Source organism: Myotis nattereri (assembly GCF_964212035.1).
Source record: "Myotis nattereri genome assembly, chromosome: 1".
NCBI lineage: Eukaryota > Metazoa > Chordata > Mammalia > Chiroptera > Vespertilionidae > Myotis > Myotis nattereri.
This window is the reverse complement of record NC_138075.1, coordinates 54,347,479-54,375,352: the sequence shown is the minus strand read 5'-3', so window position 1 is coordinate 54,375,352 and position 27,874 is coordinate 54,347,479. Positions and strand designations below refer to the sequence as shown.

The 27,874-nt window shown below is 37.1% G+C and overlaps 1 protein-coding gene across 2 annotated transcripts in view; it reads right to left on the bottom strand.

Annotated features, from left to right (window-relative positions):
• The window catches only part of ZNF280D (zinc finger protein 280D), a 115,541-nt gene that overhangs the window by 60,841 nt on the left and 26,826 nt on the right, over positions 1-27,874 (bottom strand). Inside the window, exons 3-8 of one of the 2 annotated variants that reach the window (XM_081093317.1) lie at positions 20,518-20,664; positions 17,319-17,384; positions 17,079-17,218; positions 8,497-8,614; positions 2,594-2,764; positions 2,347-2,456 (exon numbers count right to left, since the gene is read on the bottom strand). In XM_081093317.1, the coding sequence (XP_080949443.1) occupies positions 2,347-2,456; positions 2,594-2,764; positions 8,497-8,614; positions 17,079-17,218; positions 17,319-17,384; positions 20,518-20,653 (741 nt within the window). In that variant the 5' untranslated portion in view covers positions 20,654-20,664. Of the gene's footprint in view, positions 1-2,346; positions 2,457-2,593; positions 2,765-8,496; positions 8,615-8,716; positions 9,810-17,078; positions 17,219-17,318; positions 17,385-20,517; positions 20,665-27,874 lie in introns of those variants that run through there. The other variant, XM_081093318.1, reaches the window with a different exon arrangement.

Below are 27,874 nucleotides of genomic sequence, written 5' to 3'. Positions count from 1 at the left end.
CCTCACCCAGGCTGGCCAGGCACTCCTATATAAAAAAAGGGTAATATGCAAATTGACCCTAACAGCAGAACGACTGGGAATTATGGTCACTATAACACACACTGACCACCAAGGGGCAGACACTCCCACAGGGAGTGCGCTCCCACAAGGGGAGCTCTGCTCAGCCACAAGCCAGGCTGCAGGCTGCCAGTACAGCGGTGGTGGTGGGAGCCTCTCCTGCCTCCTCAGCAGCGCTAAGGATGTCCAACTGCAGCTAGGCCTACTCCCCTTTGGCAAGTGGACATCCCCCGAGGGCTCCCGGGCTGCCAGAGGGATGTCTGACTGCCAGCTTAGGCCCGATCCCCCCCCAGGGAGCAGGCCTAAGCCAGCAGGTGGTCATCCCCCAAGGGGTCCCAGACTAAGATAGGGCACAGGCCGGACTGAGGAGTCCCCCCTGAGTGCACAAATTTTTGTGCACTAGGCCTCTAGTAATTAAATAAATATAAATAAAGAATTAAACCCTTCCTTTTTTATTTACATACAAAATATAAAACATTAAAAAATTAGGTAACTCATCAAAACATTACATAGATAGGAAAATTGAAAGCACTTGTGCAGGTTAATCTATACTAATAAAAGCTTATGTGGTCGTCATGCCCTCACGCCTTAACAATCCATCACCAGGAGGCTGTGTGCGCAGAGGGCGCACGTGGGTGGGTGGGGACTTAACGCTGTGTATGTGGCAGGGAGACAACGCCAGGGGTCCCAAGGCTCCCGAGGCTCCGCATGGTGACGCCGGAGGCAGGTCCCGGCGGCTCCGCGCAACGACTCCGGTGGCGGGACACCTGGCTCCATCCTACCTCTTGGGGCAATCCATCAAAGAGCCCTGGATGGGTGGGCGGCGCCTACCTCTTTGGGGAGATCGATTGCAGTGGTCCCACACTGTGAGAGGGCACAGGCCAGGCTGGGGAATCCCCGCCCCACAAGTGCATGACTTTCATGCACCGGGCCTCTAGTTCTCATATAAGAACAAAGCACAAAGTACAGTTATCAGGGACTACAATTTAGGAGCTGGAAGTACTGACAGTCAAAATACAGTTTTGTACATGAATATATTGTATTTACTATTCTAAAAATATTACCTATTTTCTTTTTTTGTAAAATGTTAAATTTCAATAAAAATTTGTAAATCTCTGAAATAGTGAACAAGAACTTTTTCTTAGTTATTTCTTAGCCATTGCACCCTTCTCCTTCCTTTTCTTCATATAATCCGCACTGTCATTTTTTTCCTTTTACTCCTTCCTGACATTTATACTGGGAATGCAAGAAGAATACAGGCTACCTTTACACAGACAGAGCAGAATACTCTAACATCTAATAAAATATTTTAGGTGAAGTGTTATCTAAATCTCTATTTCATTTGTACTTTGCAAAATTTTTAAATCTAATTTTAAGAGCTTCCTGTACCAATAATAAGCTCAAATTACTTTGTAACAATTACACAAACAATATTGTGGATTGAGTTAAAACATTTATTTCATATGAAATGCTCCACCATTTGGATTTTATGCTAGAGTGTTGAAAATTAAATGTAAAACTCTGATTTTCATTGTGACGTGTACATATTAGCATGGATGGACACAAAATTAACTAAAGAAACTGTTAAGTTATACAAAATGTTTAACATAATAAAATGGCAGTTTTTTAACGTTTGAAGCATGGCATAATCTAGTAAATAAAATATGATTAATGTATTTTCATTTAAAATTAGAATACAATCAGCATTCCATATAATCAAAGGCTAATAGGCAAATCGACCAAACGGCAGAACGACCAATCACTGTGATGCGTACTGACCACCAGGGGGCAGTCGTTCAACGCAGGAGCTGCCCCCTGGTGGCCAGTGCACTCCCACACGGGGGAGCACCGCTCAGCCTGAAGCCAGGCTCACAGCTGGTGAGCACAGTGATAGTGGCGGGAGCCTCTGGCGTCTCCGCAGCAATGCTAGGGATCCAACTGATGGCTTAGGCCCACTACCCGTCAGTTGGACAGACGACATCCCCCATGGGCTCCCAGACTGCGAGAGGGCACAGGCTGGGCTGAGGGACCCTCCCGAGTGCAAGATTTTTGTGCACCGGGCCTCTAGTACATTATGATGTATATGAACTTAATTTTTTAAATTTAATGATTCAGAAGCAATTTTAAAATCTTCTATGAAAATAATCATTATGCATATAAATTTTTACCTCTTATATGGAAATATCAATAGGAAATTTCGTATCTAAATAACTGAACCATTAATTACTGTAAATCAACATTTTTAGAGATTTGCAAACCTTTTCAAAATCAAACTCTGAAAAGTTTTACCTTCATGTGGTTTTTCAAAGGATCCAAAAGATTGAAATGAATATTGCACTTTGGACAAGCTCTTGGAAAAGGTGTTCCATTTTTAGATTGATTTGATGAGTTATTTGTACCTAAAATAAAGTCAAAATATATGGTTCAAGATTTATCACTTTTTAACCTTAAATAACCACTAACAGTTTGTAAATTTACTATAATTTCTAAATTGTATGTATATATTTCTTTTTTATATGCCACATTTCATATTTACCTTTTGATGACACAGCTTGGGGAGATGTCACTGAAAGAGACTTAGCTGAAGGAAATACAGCTGAGGAATTTGCTCCAGAAACACTTTCACTGGGCTTAGACTTTTTTGGATTAACACTGATTACTTCAGAAGTACAAGGTCGTTTTGGAAATAATGAACTTTCATTCATACCTACAATAATTTAAACAGTGGAAAAAATATTTTTAAACACTTTAGAATATTGCTTATAATTAAATAAAAATACTTTGGAGCTAAAGTAAAGGCGTTATAATTGAATTATGTCAAAAATGACAATAAATCATAGAAACTGATGTGATCAAGTCAGGGAAATTATGCAAACATCTATATATACTCAAATAATTCATAAAATAATCTTTCTATGCAAGAAAATATGACTTTGAATACACATATAAACAACTACGATGAAAGAAGTCAGACCAAAATATATCAAGCAAAAAAATTAAATTAAATGAAATTAAATTAAAGCAGAGAGAATATTCCGAATTAAGTTCTTACAAATGAATTATCTTTAGATGGGTAAGGACATTAAAGTTTGTTTAAAAAAAATTTCTTTTATTCTAAACATTTAGACACCCTTTACAAACTTTTGATTTAACAACTTAAAATGTTTAATGAAAAGTTAAGTTCTTTTCCCACCTAACAAAGAAGTAGTCTATTCATGGTTTCAAGTTATATTATCCATTTATTCCAAAGTGAAATCAACTACTCTTGAATGATAATCATTCATTCATTCATACAAAAGGGCTCATAATGAAAGGAGTTAAGTTTTTAAATTATGTTCCCAGAGCTTCACGGGCTCCTCTTAGGAACTTACTGTCCTGTTATTTTTTATTAGACTGTTGCATAAAATTATATTTGTACAAAGATTTCATTACTAAAAAGAATTTTTAGTTTAAAAACCATCACCATAAATCTAAGAGATATTAGTCTTATTCAGAGCATTATCAAGAGAACTGAAGATATTTAGGCCAGGTAAAAGTTCTGAAAATAAAATACAACTGTACTTGGTAATAAGAATTCGAAACCTGCACATCGTATTTTAATGCTCCCAACTATACACTAAAAGTAGAATAAATAAGGTAAATATATCAGAAATATCCCAGCCTTGCTCCCGTAAGACTGTCAGCTAATTTACCAACAGAAACTTTGCAGGCCAGAAAGGATTGTCAAGAAATATTCAAAGTGAGGAAAAGTAAAGCTATCATCCTATATAATGAGCTAATATGCAAATGGTCATCATGCCCTCGCACTGGGGCCAGGGAACTGAGGCCACGCCCCCCGCCCTGGCACTGGGGCCCTGAGGCCGGGCCAGGGGACCTGAGGCTGCGCCCCCCGCCCTAGCACTGGGGCTGGAGGAGCTGAGGCTAGGCCAAGGGACCTGAAGCTATGCTGCCCACCATGGCGCCAGGGTCAAGGGACCTGAGGTTGGGCTGGGGGACCTGAGGCCGCACCCCCGCCCAGTGGGGCTTGATGGGGAGTGGGGCTGGCCGGGTCTGGACCTTGTGCAATTTCGAGGCATACGCAGGTGGGCGGAGACTTGACTCTGGGTCCCGCGGCATGCCCCAGACTCTGACAGGAGGGAGATTTTCATATACATTTTATTAATTTTCTTTCATCTAGAGAAAGGGCAAATAGCAATATTAAAATAATTCCTCTAATTAATTCCTTTTTAATGTGCACGAATTTCGTGCAACGGGCCACTAGTCTATATATATAAAAGCCTAAGTCAGTGGTTCTCAGCCTGTGGGTTGTGACCCCTTTGGCGGTCAAATGACCCTTTCACAGGGGTCAGCTAAGACCATCCTGCATATCAGATATTTACATTACGATTCATAACAGTAGCAACATTACAGTTATGAAGTAGCAACGAAAATAATTTTATTGTTGGGTCACAACACGAGGAACTGTATTTAAAGGGCCAGAAGGTTGAGAACCACTGTCCTAAGTGACCTTTCAACCGTTCAACTGGTACCTATGATGCACAATGATCACCAGGGGGCAGATACTCAATGCACAGGCATGGAAACATGAACAGACTGATGAATTTCAGAGGGAAAGGGGGAGGGCGGAAAGAGGTTAACCAAAGATCTTATATGCATACTGGAGGCCCGGTGCATGGATTGCTGCAGCGGTGGGGTCCCTCGGCCTACACTGCAGGGATCGGGCTAAAACTGGCAGTTCAACATCCCCCAAGGGGTCCCAGACTGCATGAGGACGCAGGAGAGGCATAGGGACCCCACCAGTGCACGAATCAGTGCACTGGGCCCCTAGTCCTATATAATAAAAGGCTAATATGCAAATAGACTGAATGGCGGAACATCCGAACAACTGGTCACTATGATGTGCGCTGACCAACAGGCAGCACATGCAGAACATGGTGGGTGTCAGCCGCAGGCGGCAGAGCACAGAACATGGGGGGTGTCGGCCGCGACGGGATGGTGGAGGAGGTGAGCGGAAGCGCCAAGGCAGGGCACCAGTCACTATCATTGGGGCGAGCGTCTGATGGTTACTGCAAATTCCACCTGGCACTCGCACCTGCTGCTGGCAGCAGCCCCGCTCGTACCCACTGCCGGAGCCGCCGCTACACCCGCTTCCGGTGCCAGCCCCAATCACTCGGTGCCGTCAGCTGGAGTGGCGGCTGCCAGCCCCAAAAGCCCCCTCAGGGCTTCTCCACCTACCCCTGCTCCTGAGGGGAGATCTGGGCCAGCAGCTGCCTCTTGCACCCGCTGCCAGTGCCAGAGTTGCCGCTGGACCCACTTGCGCCCACTGCTGGCGCTGGCCCCAATCACTCCATGCCATCAGTGGGTGCAAGTGGGACCAGAGCTGTCAGCACGTGGGAGTGGCAGCGATGGGAGCGGAGCTGCCGGCAGAAAGGAGACCGGGGACCGCGGTAGGAGGGGCCAGGCGGGGGCGGGGAGGATGGGCTGAGACCCGTCTGTGTCTACTGCAGCCTCGAGGCCCACAGTTCCTTTCAAGGTACACGAATTCGTGCACTGGACCCCTACTTTAGAATAAAATGACAGATAAAGAACTTCCCAGACAAGAAAAAGCTAAAGGAGTTCATCACCATTAAACTAGTACTATATGAAATATTTGAGTCTTGTTTAGGAAGAAAAAAAGATAAAAAATATGAACAATAAAATGGCAATTAGTACAAATCTATCAATAATTGACTCTAAAAAAACAAAATAAACGAACAAGCAGAACAGATACAGAGAACATTTTGATGATTACCAGAGGGTCGTGGGGTTGGGTGTAAGGGTGAAAAAGGTGAAGGGGTTAAAAAGTACAAATTCGTTATTATAGAATAGTCATGAGGATATAAAGTACAGCATAGGGAATATAGCCAATAATATTCTAAGAACTATATATGGTGTTAGATGGGTGCAAGATTTATTGGGATGATCACCTAGTAAGTTATGTAATGTCTAATCACTGGGGTGTACACCTGAAACTAATATAATGTCAACTATAGTTGAAAAATAATAATGATTTAAAATTGGAAATAAAAAAGAGAAATATTCCAGGCTCTGTCACTGACTAGCTATATGTATTTTTGGCTTATTTAATTAACTTCTCTGAGACTCAGTTTCCTCTTTTGTTATTATACCTCGTTTTACAAAGCTGTTTTAAGATAAAATAAGATAGTGCATTTAAAGCACCCAACACAATAGCTGAAAGCATTCAGTAATAAATGATAGATATAATCATTACTAAAAATATATTTCAGATCTTTAGAAGAAAAAAATTATTCTAGTAGATTTACCTATCTGCTTTTTAATAAGGGGAAACAGGTCAGAAAAATAAGCCATTATATTAATTGGCTCCTCTGTTTCATCCTTTGAGATAACATAAAAATGATTTTTTTTTCCATCTTCAAAGCAGATAATTACTAATGGCTATACTATGGGGACCTGGGAAAGATTTTGTTATCACAGTAGCATTCTCGTAAGATGCTCAGGTTACTTGAAAAGCCAATGAGTATTGGTATTTTGGATTAAGCACCTGATTACATAACAAGATGAACAATAGAAATAAAACTGTTTTACTTCAAAAACGTTTTTAACGTAAGAAATAAAATCCCTCTGCATTTGAGAGTTTTAAATTCTGACCATTTAACTTATTTATCTCTGTTGTCTTTGGTTTATGTTGTTTCCTATACTCAACAGCCCTTTCTCTGTCAGTAAAAATCCTATTCTCATTCAAGATCAATTTCAAATCTAATCTCCAGCATTCGTGTGATCACCTGACAGTGGTCAGTTAATCATGCTACTGAACACACATCACATAATATCATTCACAGCAACTATTTGTTGTCAAGTCCTTTAAAGTTCATAATGCATTTTCAAATTTTATCTTATTTGTATTTCAAAAAGCTCTGACTAAAATAGAGCAAGAATTAAAAATTTATCTCCAAATGGTTGATTCCTCATCTAGAGAATGCACTAAATAAGAAAAATAAAAGTTCCATTTTAATAATATGAGAAAACTAAAGTGTAAAGACTTGATAAAGACTACAAAAATCTCAAGACTAACATCTCTAAACCATCCTACTTATTGCTCAGGCTGAAGTCTTTCTCTCTGCAGTAGGAAACTTAAAGAGCAAGTGCCACTGTCCTCACTGCAAGAAGTTTCAAGAATTCAGACCTTTCCTATGAATAAAGTCCATGTGTTTTGTAAAACCTGACTTAAGACCACTTTTTTTTCTCCATGTTTCTTTTGGTTCCTACCTATTTTTTATTTTTATGGATTGACTTGAGAAAGAGACAGAGGGGGGAGGAGAAAGGGGGAGAAGGAGGGGAAGAGAGAGAGGGAGAATAGAGGGAGAGGAAGAAGGAGAGAGGGAGAGAGAGAAAAAAAGAGAGGTTTGTTGTTCCACTTATTTACGAATACATTGGTTGATTCTTGTATGTGCCCCAACAGGGGATCCAATCTGCAATCTTGGCATATTGGGACAAAGCTCTAACTAACTGAGTATCCAGCGAAAGCTGGTTCCTACCTATTTTAAAAATTAGATTTCTACAAGTGTCACAAGTAAGTGACACCCAAAGAAGTGAATATCAAATAAATGTTATCTAAATAGAAAAGCATTTTAGGCACTAATATTACTATTAAAACATTGGGAGAGATTTGGCAAATTTTCTACATTGATTTATTAGAAAATAATTTTTAAAAAGTCCCCCAAATCTTGTGTATCTCTAGTCAAATATTTGAAATATTTCAAAATTGCTAATCTACAAAGCATAACTGCTTTGATTACAGGTAATTTTCAATTATATAAAATTTTTTCATAGCAAACTATTTTATATTGTAGGTTAATGAAGAGCTTTGTTATTAGTATACAATCAAAGAACTTTAACTCTTCTTCAATAGGGACATTTCATTACTCCTTCAAAGGGCATTTAGTGAATACTAATTATATACAAATTTATTATAACCACTTTATAATAGTACTCTATAAGCATACTTATCATATGTAAATCATTAAATTAGTAGAAAGCCACTAAGCTAATTAAAACATTAACTATAATCATATACTTTGCACACTCGTCATCATAGAAGGTTTAGTACTTCTTTTAACAGAGTATTCAGGTTATCAGAGGACTTCTCTAACTTATGGAAATTATTTTCAGCGTATGTTTAGTGCAAGTGAGAACAATCTCAAAGTCAATTAGCCTACATCATTAAAAGGAAGAAGTAAAATATTCTATCATTAAGTAAGATTTAAAACGACCCAAGAAAGCCATGCAAAATTAGCACCATTCTACTTTACTATATAAAAAACTTAACATGAAGACAAAGACTTCAAACAGAAAATTTATTTCACATGCATATTCACCAAGTTTCTTCTTATAATTTAAAAAAAAAATACTAAAACCAACCTGTTATACAAAGTGTCGGTCCCCCTTGGTAATGTGATAATCCTGTATCCTGGGTCAAGTCAAACAGCAACTCTGTAGAATTACTAGATGCAACTCGTGATGAGTTTGTTATGTAACCCTGTTAAAATATTTCAGAGGAGTATTACATTTATTCAACAGTTATAATTATTGTTTCATACTTTTATAAAAGTAAATTTAACTGCAATATTATAAGACTAACCTTTGATGACTCAATTACTCTTGTAATCCGGAACCACTGGCTCCTAACTGCTCCCTGCCTGCCTCCTGCCTGATGCCTCTAACTGCTCCCCTGCCGGCCTGATCACCCCTAACTGCTCTCCCCTGCTGGCCTGATCCCCTGAATGCCTAACTGCTGTCCCATGCTGGCCTGATCCCCCTAACTGCTCTCCCCTCCTGGCCTGATGACCCTAACTGCCTAACTGCCACTTTCTCCCTTCTGCCTTCTCCCACGGTGCCGGCCTTCTCCCTCTGCCTTCTCCCACGGAGCCGGCCTTCTCCCTTCTGCCTTCTCCCACGGTGCAGGCCTTCTCCCTTCTGCCTTCTCTCACAGTGCCGGCCTTCTCCCTTCTGCCTTCTCCCGCAGCACCGCCTTCTCCCTTCTGCCTTCTCCCGCAGCATCTGCAAAAGGGACTGCGGCGACAGGCTGGCCCTTGGCCCTCACAGTTGCCGCGGCTGCCGGCCCTCAGAAGGATATCCAGGAGGACGTCCAGTCTAATTAGCATATTCCCCTTTTATTAGTATAGATGGTATGAATTTTAGAATCATCTTTATTGGAAAAATGTATAAGCCAAAGATCAGGAAGAGAAAGAATGGGTTCTTCACTCTTCCCACCATCCCACAGAAACCTATGCTAGGGCAGGTAATCTCCCATCTCACAGGGTAAAGACAAAAGCTGCCTGATCGGCAAAGTGAACAAATAAGAAAACCTGGCAGACAGGATTTACAATGAAAGTTGTTTAAAAGAATGATCTAGGCCAGCTGGAGACCTTACGGCTCAAGGGAAGTTCCAGCCTTTCCATGAGGATGGTCGCACTAAGCAGAACGATCTCAAGAAAAGTAAAAAGTATGAGATGAATCATGTGATAAAGTATAAGGCGGTATAAGTTTACATTAACACACATATGTTTAGTATAACTAATTATGAAAAGTGTGGTCTATATAATTTAGAGATATATACTTCAATACTATTATATATTAAATATACTGATACACACAATATATTCAAACGCTATTTATAAAAGATCATCATTGAGGAGAATAAACTCTGTGACTTCTGGATCATTCTATACATCATAACACTTAACATGCAAAAGCTTTAAGATTAGCAATGCTTAAAAATCTAAAGGGGCCCTAGAAGTTTGGCTCAGTGGATAGAAGGTCCCAGGTTCAATTCTGGCCTAGGGCATATGCCCAGGTTGTGGGCTAGATACCTCCCCCAGTAGGGGGCATGTAGGAGGCAGCCAATCAATGATTCTCTCTCTTCACTGATGTTTCTATCTCTCTATTTCTCTCCCTTCTTTTCTGAAACCAATTTTTAAAAAAAATAAACTAAAGGGAAAAAGTCACTTTAAGAATGGGCAAAGAACATAAACTGAAACACTTCAAAAGCAAAATATAGCCTGGCCGGTGTGGCTCAGAGGTTGAGCATCAACCTATGAACCAGGAGGTTATGGTTCCATTGCCGGTCAGAGCACATGCCTGGGTTGCGGGCTCGATCTCCAGTGTGAGCCATGTAGGAGGCAGCTGATAGTGATTCTCTCCCGTCATTAATGTTTCTATCTCTCTCTCCCTCTCCCTTTCTCTCCCTGGAAATCAATAAAAACATTTATTTTTTTAAAAAGCAAAATACAAATGACCAATACATAGCAAAAAACTTTTTTCCAATTTACTAGTCAAATAAATGCAAATAACAACAATGGCAGCTTTTAAGTACTGAACTGGCATTGTTTTAAAGATGATAACATCAAGACACTGGGGGGGGGGGGGGGGCAAGTGCCAGGGGGTAGGTGAGGCCGGGGGAAGGTCAATGGGGGGAAAAAAAGGAGACATATGTACTACTCTTTGTAATACCTTAAACAATAAAATAAAAAATATGTATAATAAAATTAATTATTAATTAATATACATTTCAAAAAGTAAAAATAAAGATGATAATACTGAAAACAAAAAGTATCAAGGTCATGAAAGACAAAGAGTCAGTAACTGCAGAAAACGATGAGGAGACTAAGAAGAAATAACTAACTGCTATAACTACCTATGATCCTGACTAGGATCTTGGGAATGAAAAATGACATTAACAGAAAAACTGGTAAATTCAAATAAGGTCTGCAGTTAGTTAATGTTGACTACCTGATTATGATAAGAGATATGTTAACGTTAGGGTAAACTGGGTTAGGGGTATATGAAAGTCTTTTTTTTTTTAATGAAACTTTGTATTATCTTCCCTATAAGCCCAATATTCATTTGAAATCAATTTAACGTTTAAAAATTTAAAATGATAACATTTTAATAGCAAAAATATTTAAATGCAAATAAATAGTAAATGTTATTACTTTTTAATTTTTGCTAATAAAGGCAATGGCAATCTATATGTCCAACAATGGCAGAATGGCTTAAAAAAATTAAAGAACAAACTTTCATACAACCACTAAGATCATATTTTTTAGAAGAATCCAAAGAATATTCAAAGTAGAATGTTCAGTGAGAAAAGAGGAATATGCGTCTGTACTCACCATTTGGTTCTGATTTGATATACTCTATACTATCTGAGGAGGAAAATATTCAAAATACATGTCTCTTTCTAAACTTTCCTCTCCCAAATAAACATTATTTTAAAGTAAAAACATAAAAGTTTGTTTTATGCTAATAAATTGAGGAATAACTACATTTTTAAAATTTTGTTTTGCTACCAACTTTTCTATTGACATTGGTTTGTTAAGAAATTATGAAAACAAATGGGTGAAGGGAATCAAAGGTAAAAAATTCCACCCATAAAATAAGTCATAGCAATGTAATTTACAGCATTGTAACCACAGTTAAAAATAGCCCTGGCCATTGTGGCTCAGTGGTAGAGCGTCTGCCTGCTCACCAAAGGGTCTCGGGTTTGACTGATGCTCGAGGGGACCTTCCTCAGTTGCAGGTTTGTTTCCTGGCCCTGGTTGGGGCACCTCCTGGAGGCAACCAATTGATGTGTCTCTCTCGTCCATGTTTCTCTCCCAGCCTCCTCCTTCCTTTCTACTCTCTAGAAATCAATGGAAAAAGTATCCTTAGGTGAGGATTAACAACATAACAATAATAACAACATATTGAATACTTGAAAGTTGCTAAGATATTAAAATTTCTTATTAAAAAAAACTCCATACATATGGAGTTAGTTGTTAACTAGACTTACTATAGTTATCATTTTGCAATATATACAAATAATCAAATCTTTATGTTGTACACCAAAAATTCATATATTGTCAATTATACCCCAATAAAAGTAATTAATTAAGAAAAAGAAATGGGTCTTTCTTATCACAGCCTGTACACATTGCAAATCTGTGACTAAATAAATGATGGCTGCTGTTTTAAAAAAAGTTATGGAAACAGGTATTGAAGTAACCCAAACCACCCTTAGTATTTGAGGCCTAACAGGAAGATAGCTGCATTTGAGCTTTACTATATAGTATTTAAAAAATCAATAATGCCATAGTCATATGATTTAATTGTAACCAACCAAAATCTCAATTCAAGATAAATATTTTCTCCAAATATTTGCCCTTCAAAAAATGGAAAATATTTACTTGCATTTTCTAAAATAGTACTTTAACAGAAATATAAAGTTAATACTGATAACACTTTCTTAGGGGACAACTCTGGTTAATTACCACAATTTCAGAGCCCAGGTTTCATGTTATTCAACATTAACTGATTAAAATAATTCAGCAACAGAGAATTTTAATATCTTATAAAATAGTTTGGAAAGATATCAAATACAACAGTAAGGCATTAGACTGGGATTAAGAAGACCTATACATTTATTTATGAAACCTTGGGCAAGAAACTTCTGAGCTTCAAGTTAGTCACCTTTCAAATTTAAATGTACTTGCACTTTAAATATACTTGCACTACATAGTACATATATGTTTCAAATGTACTTGAAATTCACAGTGCATGTATGAATTAAATCAAGTACTTGACTAATAAAGACCAAATATTATACACCATTCTATAAATTTATAGACTGACTATAGTTATGTAAGGTTAGTGATATAGCCCCAACTTCTTATTGCTGGGGTTGAATTAGAACCCAGGTCTGATTACAAAGCCTATGCCCTTAGGCTATATCACACTGACTTTATAGGTGATAATAGATCCCTGCTATCTAAAGGAGATGCTGAAGTATAGAGATATTCCATGAAAAATTAAACAAACAAAAACATGACATAAAATAAAAAACTATAATTTATTAAAAACAGTTGCTTCCAAAATTCAGAGTAAATTCCCTTAAAGTGGATTCTCAACTCATTCCAGAATACATCTGTCATTCTTAACTTTAACTGCACATTAGAATCACTTGGGAGAGTTGTTTAAAATGCATCATTTCAGGACCCACCCAGACCAATTGGTAAAATCTCTCCTTTAAATATTCTCCAAGATTGGGAAACACCAATTGAGGTGCTTAGATTTAAAAACTATGCCCATATAAATAAAACACTGTAATTTAGAAAGTTTTAGTTTCTAACTTTTATAACACCAAAGATACCACCCCAAACTTTTTTTTTTTCCATGTCTGAGTCCAATGCTGGAAAGATTTCTCTAGCAAACTGAATTAAATAACTAAGTTTCTTTTTTTGGTTTTCTATTCTCCAAATGCCAAACAGCTTACAGTAAGCATTAGAAAACTACTGACTTAATGTGATTCCAACTAATAGCAAATAATCTTTATATTTTGGATAGCTTTCCATCTATAGTAGCATTCAATATAGCCTATGGAACCTTAGAAGCCAAAATTGAGAGTTAGTAGTTTGGGTAAAATCTCTCATTTTAGGAATAAAGAAAATGAGGCTCAGAGAGGTTTGACAATGGTTAAGAGCAAAGCAAAATCAGCATTCAAATCTCTTGCTTCAATCTAAGTCTTTTAAATACTAATTCAGGGCTCATTTCACTATTAATCATTACTTCAGAATGCTAAAACAACAGAAAAGAATTCGCAAAGGGGAGGAGGGAGTTGGTGGGAGGTAGGTGTCTGCCCAAAGATATTATTTTTTGATATATAACATCTTCAAAATATAAATGGAAGTTGCATTTATTTAGCCATAGTTTTAAAAGGCGAAAGATTTATACGGTCTGAAGAGAAACCAGAGCATTAGCCATAGTTTTAAAAGGCTGTAGTCTTCCTTTTCATTTTTATGTAGGCTAAAATTAAATTGAATAACTCTTCTATAAAAGATACCACCTCAAAATATCAATTTTTAGTGCCAAGAGGTAGGTAAATTACCTTATAGTAATAAGATATAAAATACAGAAAAAAAATAAACTATTAGTACTAAAAATATTTGGATTCAATTGTGATGTTAAGCCTGATTATTTGCAAGAAAATGTATAGGTGCTTTGGTAGTTGTTTCCCTTACTGCCAAAAGAACATAAGGAAAATTTACTATTCTCTAAGGCCAATGTCAAATAGCTTATTATAAACATGAAAAAAAAAAACAGAGTTAATTTGATTTTAACTTATAGCAAAGACTCTATATTTTGGGTAACTTTTTGTGTTAATACTCTAACTCCTTGGTTTCAGGACCGCTTTACACATTTAACAATTACTGAAGACCCAAAAGAATTTTTTATTCAGGTGGGACATATTCATTAATATTTGCCATATTAGAAATTAAAACAGAAAAATTTAAAAATATGTATTAATTTTATTTTAAACTATAATAAACCAATGGTAGATTAACATAAGTAATTTTTATGACTATCTTGAAAACAAAAAAAAAATTAAAGAGTGGCAAATCTCTTTAGTGTTTAGCTTAATCAAAACCTGCTATAGTCTCATATCTACTTCTGCTTTTAATTTGCTAGGAAATGTTTGGTTGAAAAATATAAAGAAAATCTGGCTTTATAAATATATATAGTTGAAAGGGGGAGTATTTTAAAGCACTTTAGGATAACTGTAAGTGCACTTCTTTAATACTACACCAAAACTCAACAGTTGGTATTTTCTTAAAGGGTTGTTGGAATGCAAAATCTTACTCCTTATCACTAAAATTTGTACTTTGTTACATTAAAATCTATTAGTCTATCTTGCACTTTGAAAGGATCTTTCTTTCAGGCATAATTTTGTAACATCATGCATTGGTTATATAAAAAATACTGGTTTCTTTGAATTATGCAAATCGTCCAAATCTTGACAGAGTTCAGTATACAGTAACAAAAAAATCTTAATTATTAATACTACCCATGAGAAAAGTCTTTAAGTACTGGGAAGCTGTCAAGATCATGGTAGCAGATACAAGTTTTCAAAAATTCTAATTTTTGCTTGAAAGCTCAAATTTTACTCTTCACAGAAATACCATCAGCGGTTTTCCTACGTGACAGGTGCTTTTTTCAATTTTGTGGAAATGTTTGCCAAATAACCAAGATTAAGTAACTCATTGTGTGTGGTGAACAGACTCAAAAGTGGCCTCCATGACCCCTCCACTCTGATATTCATGTTCTATGTGATTCCCTTTTAGTGCAGGCAAGACATGTTACTTGCTTCTAACCAAAAGAATACAGCAAAGGTGACAAGATACACAATTTTTGTATGTGATCACATTATATAAGATTTTAATGCCACCCTGTTAAGGATTCTCTTTCTCTTTCGGATTTTGAGGAAGCAAAAGCATGTTGGGAAGACCCACCCACCTGAAAAAGAGCCAGCCAAAAGCCAGTAAAATACTGAGACTCTCAGTATGACAACCCTTAAGGAACAAGTGCTGCCAATACCATGAGAACTTAGAAACAGGTATTTCCCCAGCTGAGCTTCAGATGAGACTTCAACCTCAGATCCCACACCTTGAATGTAGCCTTGTGAGATCTTGAAGCAGAGGATCTAGCTAAGCCACGAACTGACTACTAACGCACAAAAAGTATGAGGTAAGAAATGTGTGTGGTTTTAAACCACGTTTATGGTAACATTTCTACACAAAAATAAATACACCATGGATTGTCAGTCATTCTTTCAAGTAAAAATGTTCTTCTGTTTTTAAAAAGTGGGTAGTTTAGCTTACAATTCAATACACAAGTGATGTTCCTCAAAATATATCATACTTCAGACACAGAAGTGCTTTATGTATGCATACTACCCATTTCACTACACAAAATATTTTTAAAGACACATATTCAAAATTAGAATTAACAAAGTATTTCAATACTTCCTCAGGTAAATTGAGTATGACTGTAATATTTTTTACTGTGAATGCATGGTGGTGACTAATACAAAAACTACTAGTACAGCTTGATACCACTGTCTTGAGGCACAAGCAGTTTACTCACCATTGCTTTTATATTATAAGTGCAAATGTAAACATGGTGAAAAGGTAAATAGTGTCTTTGTATTATTTTTACAATAAATGTCAACATAGTGAAAAAGGCAATTAGTGTCTTTCTATTTTTGTGATAATAGTGTTGATTTTCAAACTCATGAAAGAATCTCAGAAGAAACTCCAGGGCCTGAAAATTGCACTTTGAAAATGGTCACAGGAAAGCAATGCTACCATTTTTTTTTTAACATGTAAGCACCATGGCAGTCACCGGTGACTGACACTATACTTTCCATCTGGAAGACAAAACAGGCTGGGCGCTTAACGTGTTAAAGTATACATTTATGTACATATAAATACATATGAACTATGTGTTAGTCTGAGTAAAATTCCAAATCTATCATTTGCATGCTCTGTGGCACTAGTGAATTATTGAACCTCTGTGAGCCTCAATTTCCTCAAATATAAAATAGGGTAACAATAGTGCCTACATCACAGGATATTTAAGAATTAAATCAGATTAACTTATATATTTTATATATATATATCATTTAGCACAAAGCCTTACACATATTAACAGTTCAATAAATTTTAACTATTACCAGTAACTAGTACTTTTTGTTGAGGTTTTTTTTTTTAATACTATAAAGGTATGTTTTCAGAATAAAAAGCTATGATAGGCTCTCAATAATTTTCCCAATTAAGAATGAAGAATACTTGGTGCATTTTATAATCTTAGACAGTTTGCCATTATGCAATATTCATTACTGATTATACTTTTATTTATGTTTTGATAGCACAGTTTTTAATACTGTACCTATTTAATTTAATCATATTACTAAGAAACAGGTTGGGTAGTTAGTTCCTGCAGTTATTGCTTTGGGTACTGGTTGAGCTCTTAATGGTGACATTTTCTGAGCTCTTAATGGTGACATTTTCTGATGCTGATAATGCTTCTACCCATGCTAGTTCAGAATTTTAATTGGGTATTGTTGACATTTATAAATAATATCCAATGTATACCTGAGCTGACTGTGTAGTTTCAGAAACACTTACAGGTTTAGACAAAGGCTGAACAATAACAGAATTATCTGAAGATCTAGATTCAGGATGAAAATTTACTGGCGAGGCAGCCACTGGATTTGATGTTGGGTTCGTGTAGTGTTGACTTGTAGGCTTGAATGCAGCAGTAATACCTGTATTTCAAAATTACACAATATATTGAATATATTTCTATATAATCAATGATATCAAAATACTTCTCTTTAAAATTAAAAGAGTAAAATAATACTGTACCCCGACTGAGTGCGCCATTCTTTATTCCTCTTGAATATGAGCTGGGGTTTACTCTATTTAAAATATCTGAAAAAAATTGAATTTATTTTAAAATTCATTTGTTTGAATGAAATATATATTAAGATAATAGAAATCATGAATTGAAAACAAATAGATTCCTGGAAGAAGTTATAAGTTATCACTATTTTAAAATACAGTTAAACTTATTTATTTATTTACTAAAGGGACAAGATTACAAGCTTCAATTGTTGCATAGTATTAGAACAACCTTTTTAACTATAACTCAAAATCCAAAGGCCAAAAATAAAAAATTGATAAATCTGACTATATAAGTCAAACCTTTTACATGGCAAAGAAATATTCCACATTATTAATAAAACTTTTCCAAAAGTACATTTATATACAACTTATAATTGAAGTATATGTCTATCTTTGAGTGATGATAGGGTTGTATATACACTCAGGTTCCTATTACTCAAAATCAAAATCTTATCCAAGCTCCATATCCCATTCACATCCCTAAAAGCTTTGAAGTGACCTTATGAGGGATCTCATTGGATTATCTGCACCATTACTCTTGATTTCTGAAAAGGAAACTATCAGAGGCTACAAACTAAAATGAACCTACAGTTTACCAGAGTATCTTATAACTTAAGGAGTTTCAAATCTACCACTATAGCAGAAGTCAATGTGAGTCTAATATGACTTTCAGGATCAGTTTAAATTTCTTTATTCTTACATGCATATAAACTCTGTAACTCTTAGGTTACTCAATTATCAAACTAAAATTTGGAAGAGTGGGTTTTGCCTAAAATTGTTGGTTAGAAAAAGGTAAAAGCACACTCCAAATATCATTAAAATGTCCTTTTCTTCCATCCCAGTAAAAAATAACCAGATCTCATAAAATAATCCTATAAAGTAAGGGGCCACACAGAAGCAGGGTTATTATCTGATAATGACAATGTAGTGTCTATATAACTAAGCACTACATATGTCTTATTGAATAAACAACTTTGCTCCAATAACTTAACACCATTTTCATCCTGAAATTCATGATTAAGTATTTACCAAACCAATGAAGAACTATTATTAAAGTACTTTTTAGTGGTTGTATTCTACAAAACACAGATTTTCCCCTTCTTTCTGGTAATTCTATGTAAACATTCAAACCATATTCCATGTTAACATTTTATGGCCTACACATAACCAACAATACAATCATTTAAATTCTGTATCTTAACAATTCAGAAAAGAAATTCTACTGGGGGTCAATTTCCTTTTTGACATAATTATTTTAAAACTAGAGGCCCGGTGCATGAATTCATGCACCACTGTGGTTCCTCAGCCTGGCCTGCGGGATTGAGCAGAAACTGGCTCTCCGACATCCCCCGAGGGCTCCTGGATTGTGAAAGGGCACAGGCCAGGCCAAGGGACCCCACTGGTGCACGATAGGGGCTGGAGAGGGACACAGGAGGTTGGCCAGCCAGGGAGGGACCGCAGGAGGGCTCCAGTGTGTGTCTGGCCTGTCTCGCTCAGCCCCAATCGGTCAGACCCCAGCAGCAAGCTAACCTACAGGTAAGAGCATCTACCCCCTGGTGGTCAGTGCACATCATAGCAAGCAGTTGAATGGCCTTAGCATATCATTAACATATTACGCTTTGATTGGTTGAACGAACAACCGGACGACCTGACACTTAGCATATTAGGCTTTTATTATATAGGACTAGTATACACTATTCTAGTTGAACACTGTTAAATCATGTTCAGTCAGTATAAAATCAACTTGAATCTTAACTGTCATGTTTTCAGTAAGAGAATTTCAGTAACAATTTTACAATATGGTAATATTCCAGTATAAAATAATCACAATTACTAGAAACGATAAATTAAAGAGAATATATAATTATGTTCTACTATCATCAACAAGTATCATTTAATTTATAATCAAAGTGGCACTCCAATTAGAACCTCCATGAGAGATTATTAATGTGCCAGAGGACGTGGTATTGAGAATTCAATTGTTATTATCCCTCTGATAAAACTGAATAAAAGTGCCCTTACAAGTTTAGGGGCAACAGAAGAAAGTATCAGGCTTTCCAAATATTTTAAAGTAACCTCTTTTGTGTTTTAAGGGCAAAGAGCAAGGGATTCTTTTTAAAAATACCTGTATTTTTGTTGATTTTAGAGACAGAGGATGGGAGAGGGGGAGAGGGATAAAAATATGGATGGGCTGCCACCTGCACACCCCTACTGGGGATCTGGCAACCCAGGCATATACCCTTAACAGGAATCGAACCAGTGACCACTCAATGCATGGGACAACACTTAATCCCCTGAATTACACCGGCAGGGCTAAAGTAGCCTCTTAATCACACTTTTAAGCACTATCTTGGTAAGAAAATCTAACATTCATACATTACTTCTCTACACTTCTATATATTTTTGAGCGAATATTTTAAAAGGTGTTATTGCTCTTTGCTTGAACATTATAACAAGGTCAAATCCAATTACTCTAACTGAAATCTAGTATCTATAAACGTATCAAGATGTTCTGTTAAAAAACCATAAAGATTTAACTAACTGCTATGTCATCCAAATACAGTAGCTGTAGACAGTGCCCTTCTCTTTCATGAATATAAATGCAAGTTGCTGGAAAATGGATGGGTACAGAAGCAACTATTAGCATACAGGCCAGAGACGGCAATCATTCACTACCCATACATTTTGTATCTATGAATGGATGACACTGCGATAAGGCAGTTGCCTAGAATTGAGAACCCCTATCTAAGAATAACACAAACTTATTTAGTAATTCTGACATTTTAAACAAAGTATTCTAAACCCTTTTTTCCCTCTACTTCTGAGTTTAAGTGAGAAAAAAAAAAGAATACATATATAAATAGAAAATTTAGCTCCATAAAAATTATGATTTCTAATAACAAAAGGCCTCCAATGTCACCTGCTAATCTTAGTCCATTTCTTTTTCTCAGATCTGATATTTTAACCTAACTCCTCCCTCAAGTACCCAATCACATCCCCACCCTGTTTCTAAAAGTTTTACTTATCTCCCACCCAATCTTTCATTCCCAACTCTTTACAGAGAAGCAAGAACATAAGTACCTCCTAAGCCAGTTTGTAAACTTTTTCCATTAGAAACAGTATTTTATAAAACTTGGCTTCACTAAAAATAAATGCTTACTTGAAATTGCTGGTTTTGAACTTGATATCTCTCCAACAAATATCGGCTCATCATCATCATCATCCTCAACCTCTTTTACTTTCTTCTGCCAGGGTTCCAACTCTTCTTCTTCACATTCCATAAAGAGTTCTGCCATTTTTGACTTACCTAATTTTCAAAAGGAAAGCAAACCTTATTTTCAAAAAGGAAAATACATTTTTAATACATAGTATACTTAGGATCTACTTTAATAATCCAAGTAGCAATTTCTGAATTGATATTTGTAGTTAGTACATGGTAGCAATAGTGAGAAACTCAGAACTCATTCTCTTAGATGTTAGATAACTAGATAGACACATAGGTAGATAGAGATAGAAATAGATAATGGCTGACTAGTTATTTACAGTGGACTGAAAATTTAGATACAATCTAAGTGAGTTTCAGTCATATGCCTGGAATATGAGTATATCTACAAAAATGATTTCACTTAATCATTATCTGAAAAAAGAATATTAACAAAAAAGAGATAAACTAAGAATAAGAGGCAATAGAGGCAATAGGCAGGGTTCTCTCTCTCAGGAGCATGCTCACACCTTTCCCTTCCTTCTCTCCTTCCCCCACCAAGCATGTAACCTTTACCTTTCTCTCACCTAAGCTCCACTGGCCTTTCTTTTGCCTCTGTAACTTGTTTCCTAAAACCATTTCTTCTACGGTTCACTTCTACCTCTGTGACTTTCTGCATAAACTTTTGCTTATAATTTGAAAAAATGAGGCAATAAGTGGGAAATATACTACAAAAACTGAACCACATTTAGGAATGCCAGGCATAGATAGAGCAAAACAGGAATGAGGTGCTAGACAAAAATAGGGAACAAAATGAGGCTTATTCCATGCAGGGCAAATTTCTCACCTGAAGATACAGACCCAAGAGCATATAGTAAATAACAACAATCCTAGATGTTCTGACCAAACACTGAGTCCCCAGGAAGCATTTTAGTGCCTTGCTCTTACATGGATAGACAACCAATAAGCACCATTAATTTCAGGAAAACCTCCTGTTTTTCAGACCAAAGTCAATAAAACAGATAAAAGAATCCTAAGGAAAAGAGGCAAATGCAGATAGCAAGAAAAATATTAGAAAAAATATATAATTAGCATATTTAGAGATATAAGACAAGAAAGAATATTATAAAAAATAATATTCAGAAAACAAAATATAAGATTAAGAATATGATAATCAAAATTTTCAACTCAGTTTTAAAAATACTGAAACCAAGAGCTGGTTCTTTTGAAAGCATAAACAAGATTGATCAACTTTTAGCCAGATTCATCAAGAAACAAAGAGAGGACCCAAATAAGTAAAATCCAAAATGAAAGCGGTGAAGTAACAACTGACATCACAGAAATACAAAGGATTATAGGAAAATACTATGAGCAACTATATGCCAACAAGCTGGACAATGTGGATGAAATGGAAAAATTTCTTAAAAAAAAACAATCTTCCCAAACTAAATCAAGAAGCAGCAGAAAACCTGAATAGGCCAATTAACAACTGAGGAAATAGAAGCAATAATCAAAAAACTCCCAGCAAACAAAAGCCCTCGTCAAAACAGCTTCACGGGGAAGTTTTACCAAACATTCAAAGAACTAACACCTATCCTCCTCACACTATTCCCAAAAAATCCAGGAGGAAGGAATATTTTCAACCTCTTTTTCTGAGGCCAGCATAAAGACACTAGAAAAAAAGAGAATTAAAGGCCAATATCTCTGATGAACATAGATGCTAAAATCCTCAACAAAATATTAGCAAATGAGATCCAGCGATATATTAAAAAGATCACACACCATGACCAAGTGGGATTTATTCCAGGGACGCAACTATGGTAAAATATTCGCAAATCAAAAGAACTAACCCTGGAGATCCAAGATGGTGGCCAACAGGATGGCAGTGAGGGAGATAGTGTAGGAGTGAGTGAAAGAGCGAAAGGGGAATGTGTGGATGTTTGAGTGAGGGAGTTATATTCCACAGGGCTGTTGGGGACTGGCGGCCCAGGCTCCCCTGGCCGGGCAGCGCCTACTACCACTGAAATCCTTCCCAGGCAGCCGGCTCTACCACAGAGACTGCGCCATCTGAAGGGGAGAGCAACTTCAATCGGAAGCCCTGGCTTACCTTCACTGGGGGAAGACCTCGAATACCACCTGGGACCCTACAGTCACACTGGCCAGGGACCAGCTGTGAACCCACGAACACCAAGACTCTAGCCTGCCTGGCTGCAGGTACCTAAAAAGTTTGTCCAGGGGAGACAAGGTCAAGGCCAAATAGGCAGATGGGTCCTGCACCTTCTGACAGAGCCGATAGAAGAAACAGTTGAATCGAATAACATCCACCCAGAACTGGTGAATTAAACACAGCTGGTGAGGCAATCTGTAGACAGAAAGGTCAGAGATCGCCTGGACAGAGGTGGGTATGGAGATCTGGGTTGGAGGAAGAGACGCACACAGCTGGGACTAGAGTTTCAGAGGGAGACTGTGCGGCACCAAATCCTCATCCCTTGGGGTCAGTGTAGCCCTGGAATGTGGTAAGGGGTCCATAGGGCTGCTAGCAGTGGGGGACTCTAGATCTAAGCTGTGGGAGGCTGTGCCAAGAAAGGCAACCTGAAGTTCTACACTGGTCACAGTGTCGAAGGTAGAAAGACACAAGGCAGCATGGTTGCTCTGTCTTTATAATCTTCTTGCTTTTACTTACTAAACCCAGTGCATAGGATCTTTCGATTAAAAACACTCACTGAGACTTCAGGGGACAGTGGTTTTTATGGTAATTGGGGAGCAGAATAGAGATGATAAGGAAGCCAGCTCTGGGACAGCCCATCCCTCCAACCCTGAACAGACATTTTTCTCCTAAAGACCAAGCTCCTCCTAGCAGCAGAGCTGCAACCAGTCTTGAGCACGGCAGGGAAAGGAAGATTCTAAATACCCGCAGGGAGCCCTGGGGGACTGGGTTGAGGGGCCATTTGGTCCTGAAAACTAATACAGAAACACTGCCACCCAAGGTCCATGTCAGAAACAGACACTTGTGTAAATATGACTGAAAGCTGGCAGAAAAACAAAGTGGGCAGATTGATTCATACCAAAGTTGTGGCGTATAACACAGAGTAGTGGTGGATCAATGGGAAATTCAACACTGTGCTGACTACCTGACAGGAAACAGAGAACAGTGGAAAGGGGTAAGCCATGCCACATGGGACACTGAAGCTATGCTGAAGTGAATGAACTTCACTTCTTCACTTTTTCATTTTTTATCTTTTACTTAAGAAACCAAATATTTTTTTTCACTTTGTAAATTATTATTTTTTACCTTTCTTTAATTTTTATTTTTTTGGATTAGTGTTCTACATTCTATTTTTATTTATTCATTTATCATTATTTTTATCTCAATTTTTTTCCTTAAGCCAACACTTCCTCACTTTTCCCTTTCTCATCCTTTCTCATCTCCTGCTCCTGCTTTAGTTTTTCTCTATCCTTTCTTTTTATTCCTTGTTAAAAATTGATCTTTATCTGCTTTATTGACACTTTAATATTAAAGTAGTTGCTCTTGGCCTACTTACATATCTAATTTCCTCTCCGCTGCTCCATGTCCATGCACACTTTTCTTTTCTCTTTCTTTGCTAGCCAATTTTTTTTTCTTTCTTTCTTGTTGTCTGTTTTTTGTTCTTGTTTGTTTTATGATTTTTTTCCTCTCCTCGCTTGTTCTCTTCGTCTAATAACTTAGTTTCTACCATCAACTCAGATCTATCTGCTCTCTATTCTTTTCCAAAAATAGATGAATACATAGATAGAAAGATTAAAGGGGAAATTTATATATATTATATTTCCTTTTATATATATTTTTTAATATATATTTTAAAATTATTTTTCTCAATTATTATTTTCTACTTTTTTTGAGTATTTTGTTTTTTACTTCTTACACACTCTTTCTCTTTCTACCTCCTCTATACTGAATCGTGGCCACTTCCCCATTCATTCAATTCCTTTACCTTACCATCTGGAAATAAACTCTGCTTCTTCAAATTCAGCTTCCCTCCTTCTTTAATGGGTGTTTGTCGTTTGCATTTCTTGTATTAGTTGTCAGTTTTTTTGGAGTTTTCTCCCCATATACGTATTTTTTTCTTCCACTTTTTTCTTTCTTACCTCTTTTCCTTTTCTCAGTATCATTTTTGCGCTCTTTCCTGTCCCCTAATTCTCTTTTATCTGGAGGTCACCTTTATTTGGGGTTGGGGTTATTGGTATCATGAATACATTCGTGTTTTGTGCCCTCTGTGTTGTGTCTTGTCTAGTTGTATTTTGTGGCTTTAAGTCAACGTGGTAGAGAGTGAACCACATAACCAGACAACCTGAGAGGAGCAAAAATGGGGAGACAAAGAAATAGCCCCAATATGAAAGAAAAGGAGGAATCACTGGAAAAGGAAGAAAATGAAATGGAGGTAAGCAATTTGTCAGAGAAAGAATTCAGAGCAATGGTCATAAGGATGCTGAAAAGGATGGAAAACAAATTCAACAACATATGTAAGAACCAAGAGGAAATGACGAAAAACCAAGAAGAAACGAAGAATGACATACTTGCAATAAAGAACACAATAGAAAGCATCAACAACAGACTAGAAGAAGTGGACATCATAAAAAAAGAGAACTACAGGCCAATATCCTTGATGAACATAGATGCTAAAATCCTCAACAAAATTCTAGCAAATCAGATCCAGCATTACATTAGAAAGATCATACACCATGACTAAGTAGGATTTATTCCGGGGATGCAAGGATGGTACAATATCTGCAAATCAATAAATGTGATACATCACATAAACAAACTGAGACAAAAATCACAGTATCAATCTATGCCAAAAAAAAAACATTTGACAAAATCCAACACCCTTTCTTGATAAAAACTCTCAGCAAAGTAGGAATAGAGGGACCCTACCTCAACATAATAAAAGCCTTATATGACAAACCTACAGCCAACATCATAATCAATAGGCAAAACCATTTCCCCCAAGAACAGGAACAAGACAGGAATGCCCACTTTCACCACTCCTGTTCGATAGAGTACTAGAAGTGCTAGCCATAGCAATCAGACAAGAAGAAGAAATAAAAGGCATCCAAATTGGAAAAGAAGCCCTAACCGGTTTGGCTCAGTGAATAGAGCACCGGCCTGCAGACTCAAGGGTCCCAGGTTCGATTCCGGTTAAGGGCATGTACCCTGGTTGCGGGCACATCCCCGGTGGGGAGTGTGCAGGAGGCAGCTGATCGATGTTTCTCTCTCATCGATGTTTCTAACTCTAACCCTCTCCCTTCCTCTCTGTAAGACATCAATAAAATATATTTTAAAAAAAAATTGGAAAACAAAAAGTAAAAATGTCCTTATTTGCAGATGACATGATACTGTACATAGAAAAATCCTAATTACTCCATCAAAAAACTACTAGACTTAATAAATGAATTTGGCAATGTAGCAGAATACAAAATTAACACCCAGAAATCTATGGAATTTTTATACACCAACAGTGAACTCACAGAAAAAGAAACTTAAAAAATCAATCCCATTTACAATTGCACCAAAAAAATTAAAATACCTAGGAATAAACTTAACTAAGGAGGTAAAAGACCTGTACTCAGAAAACTACACGACATTGAAAAAGGAGATAGAGGAAGACATAAACAAATGGAACATACTGTGTTTATGGATTGGTAGAATCAACATCATTAAAATATCCATACTACCCAAAGCAATCTCCAGATTCATTGCAATCCCCATTAAAATACCAATGGAATATTTCAAAGCCCTAGAACAAACTCTCCAAAAATTCATCTGGAATTTTAAAAAAGACCCCAAATAGCCACAGCAATCCTGAGAAAAAAGAACAAAGTTGGAGGGACCACAATACCAGATATCACGCTACCAGGTGTTCCGTGAATAATGTGGATTTTGTAATCAAAGAAAACACAGTAATTTCAAGAGAAATATCAAAAGTGCTTTATTCAAAGTAATGTCCATCACTAGCTACACATTTCCCCCATCTTTCAGGTAATTTGTGGATACCGTCCCAATAGAACTTTTCTGTTTTGTGGCAAACCATTCAGAGACCCAATTTTCCACTTCTTCATACGTTTGAAGGGCTGCTCAGAAAGTGCGTGTGCCATCGATCCAACAAGTGGTCATCTGAAGGAGCAAGTTGTGGTGAATATGGCGGGTGGGTTAATACTTCCCAGGGAAGATCTTTTAACGTGTCTTTAACTGCTTTTGAAGTGTGTGATGGTGTGTTATCATGAAGCAACAACTTTATTTTTTAATATATTTTTTTGATTTTTTACAGAGAGGAAGGGAGAGAGATAGAGAGTTAGAAACACCGATGAGAGAGAAACATCGATCAGCTGCCTCCTGCACATCTCCCACTGAGAATGTGCCCGCAACCAAGGTACATGCCCTTGACCGGAATCGAACCTGGGACCCTTCAGTCCGCAGGCCGATACTCTATCCACCAAGTCAAACCGGTTTCGGCATAAGCAACAACTTTTACCATTTGCAACAACATGGATGGAACTGGAGAGCATTATGCTAAGCGAAATAAGTCAGTTCGAGAAGATAAATATCACAGGATCTCATTCATATGTGGGATACAATGAACAACATAATTTGATGAACAAAACTAGATCCAGAAACAAAATGGCAGGGGAGGGGGGGGGGGGTTAGAGATGAACCAAAGGACTTGTATGCATGCATATTAGCATAACCAATGGACACAGACACTAGGGAGGTGGAGGCTTGCCCTTGGGGGTGGGGGGTGGGGTCAATCGGGGAAAAAGAAAACATATGTAATACTTTAAACAATTAAAAGAAAAGAACTAACCCTACCAGCACCTTGGTCTTGTAGTCTCCAAAATTATGAGAAAATAAATGTCTATTGTTTAATCTAGCCAGTCTATGATACTTTGTTGTGGCAGCCCTAGAAAACTAATACAAAAGACAATGGATGGAGGACTTCCTCATTCTTTTTAACAAGACACTGCCACTGGCAATACAGTGGTTCCCCTTATCCATAGATAATACATTCCAAGATCACCAGTGTAAGCCTGAAACTGAGGACAGTAATAAACCCTATATAAACTATGTTTCCTCTCTAGACATACATATGATAAAGTTTGATTTATTAATTAGGCACAGTAAGAGATTAACAACAATAACTAATAAAATAGAACAATAACAATATATTATAGTAAAAGTTATGTGAATGTGGTCTCTCTCTCTCAAAATGTCATATTGTTCTGTATTCGCCCTTGTTCCTGTGATAGGAGATACTACAATGCCTACTGATGAGATGAAGCT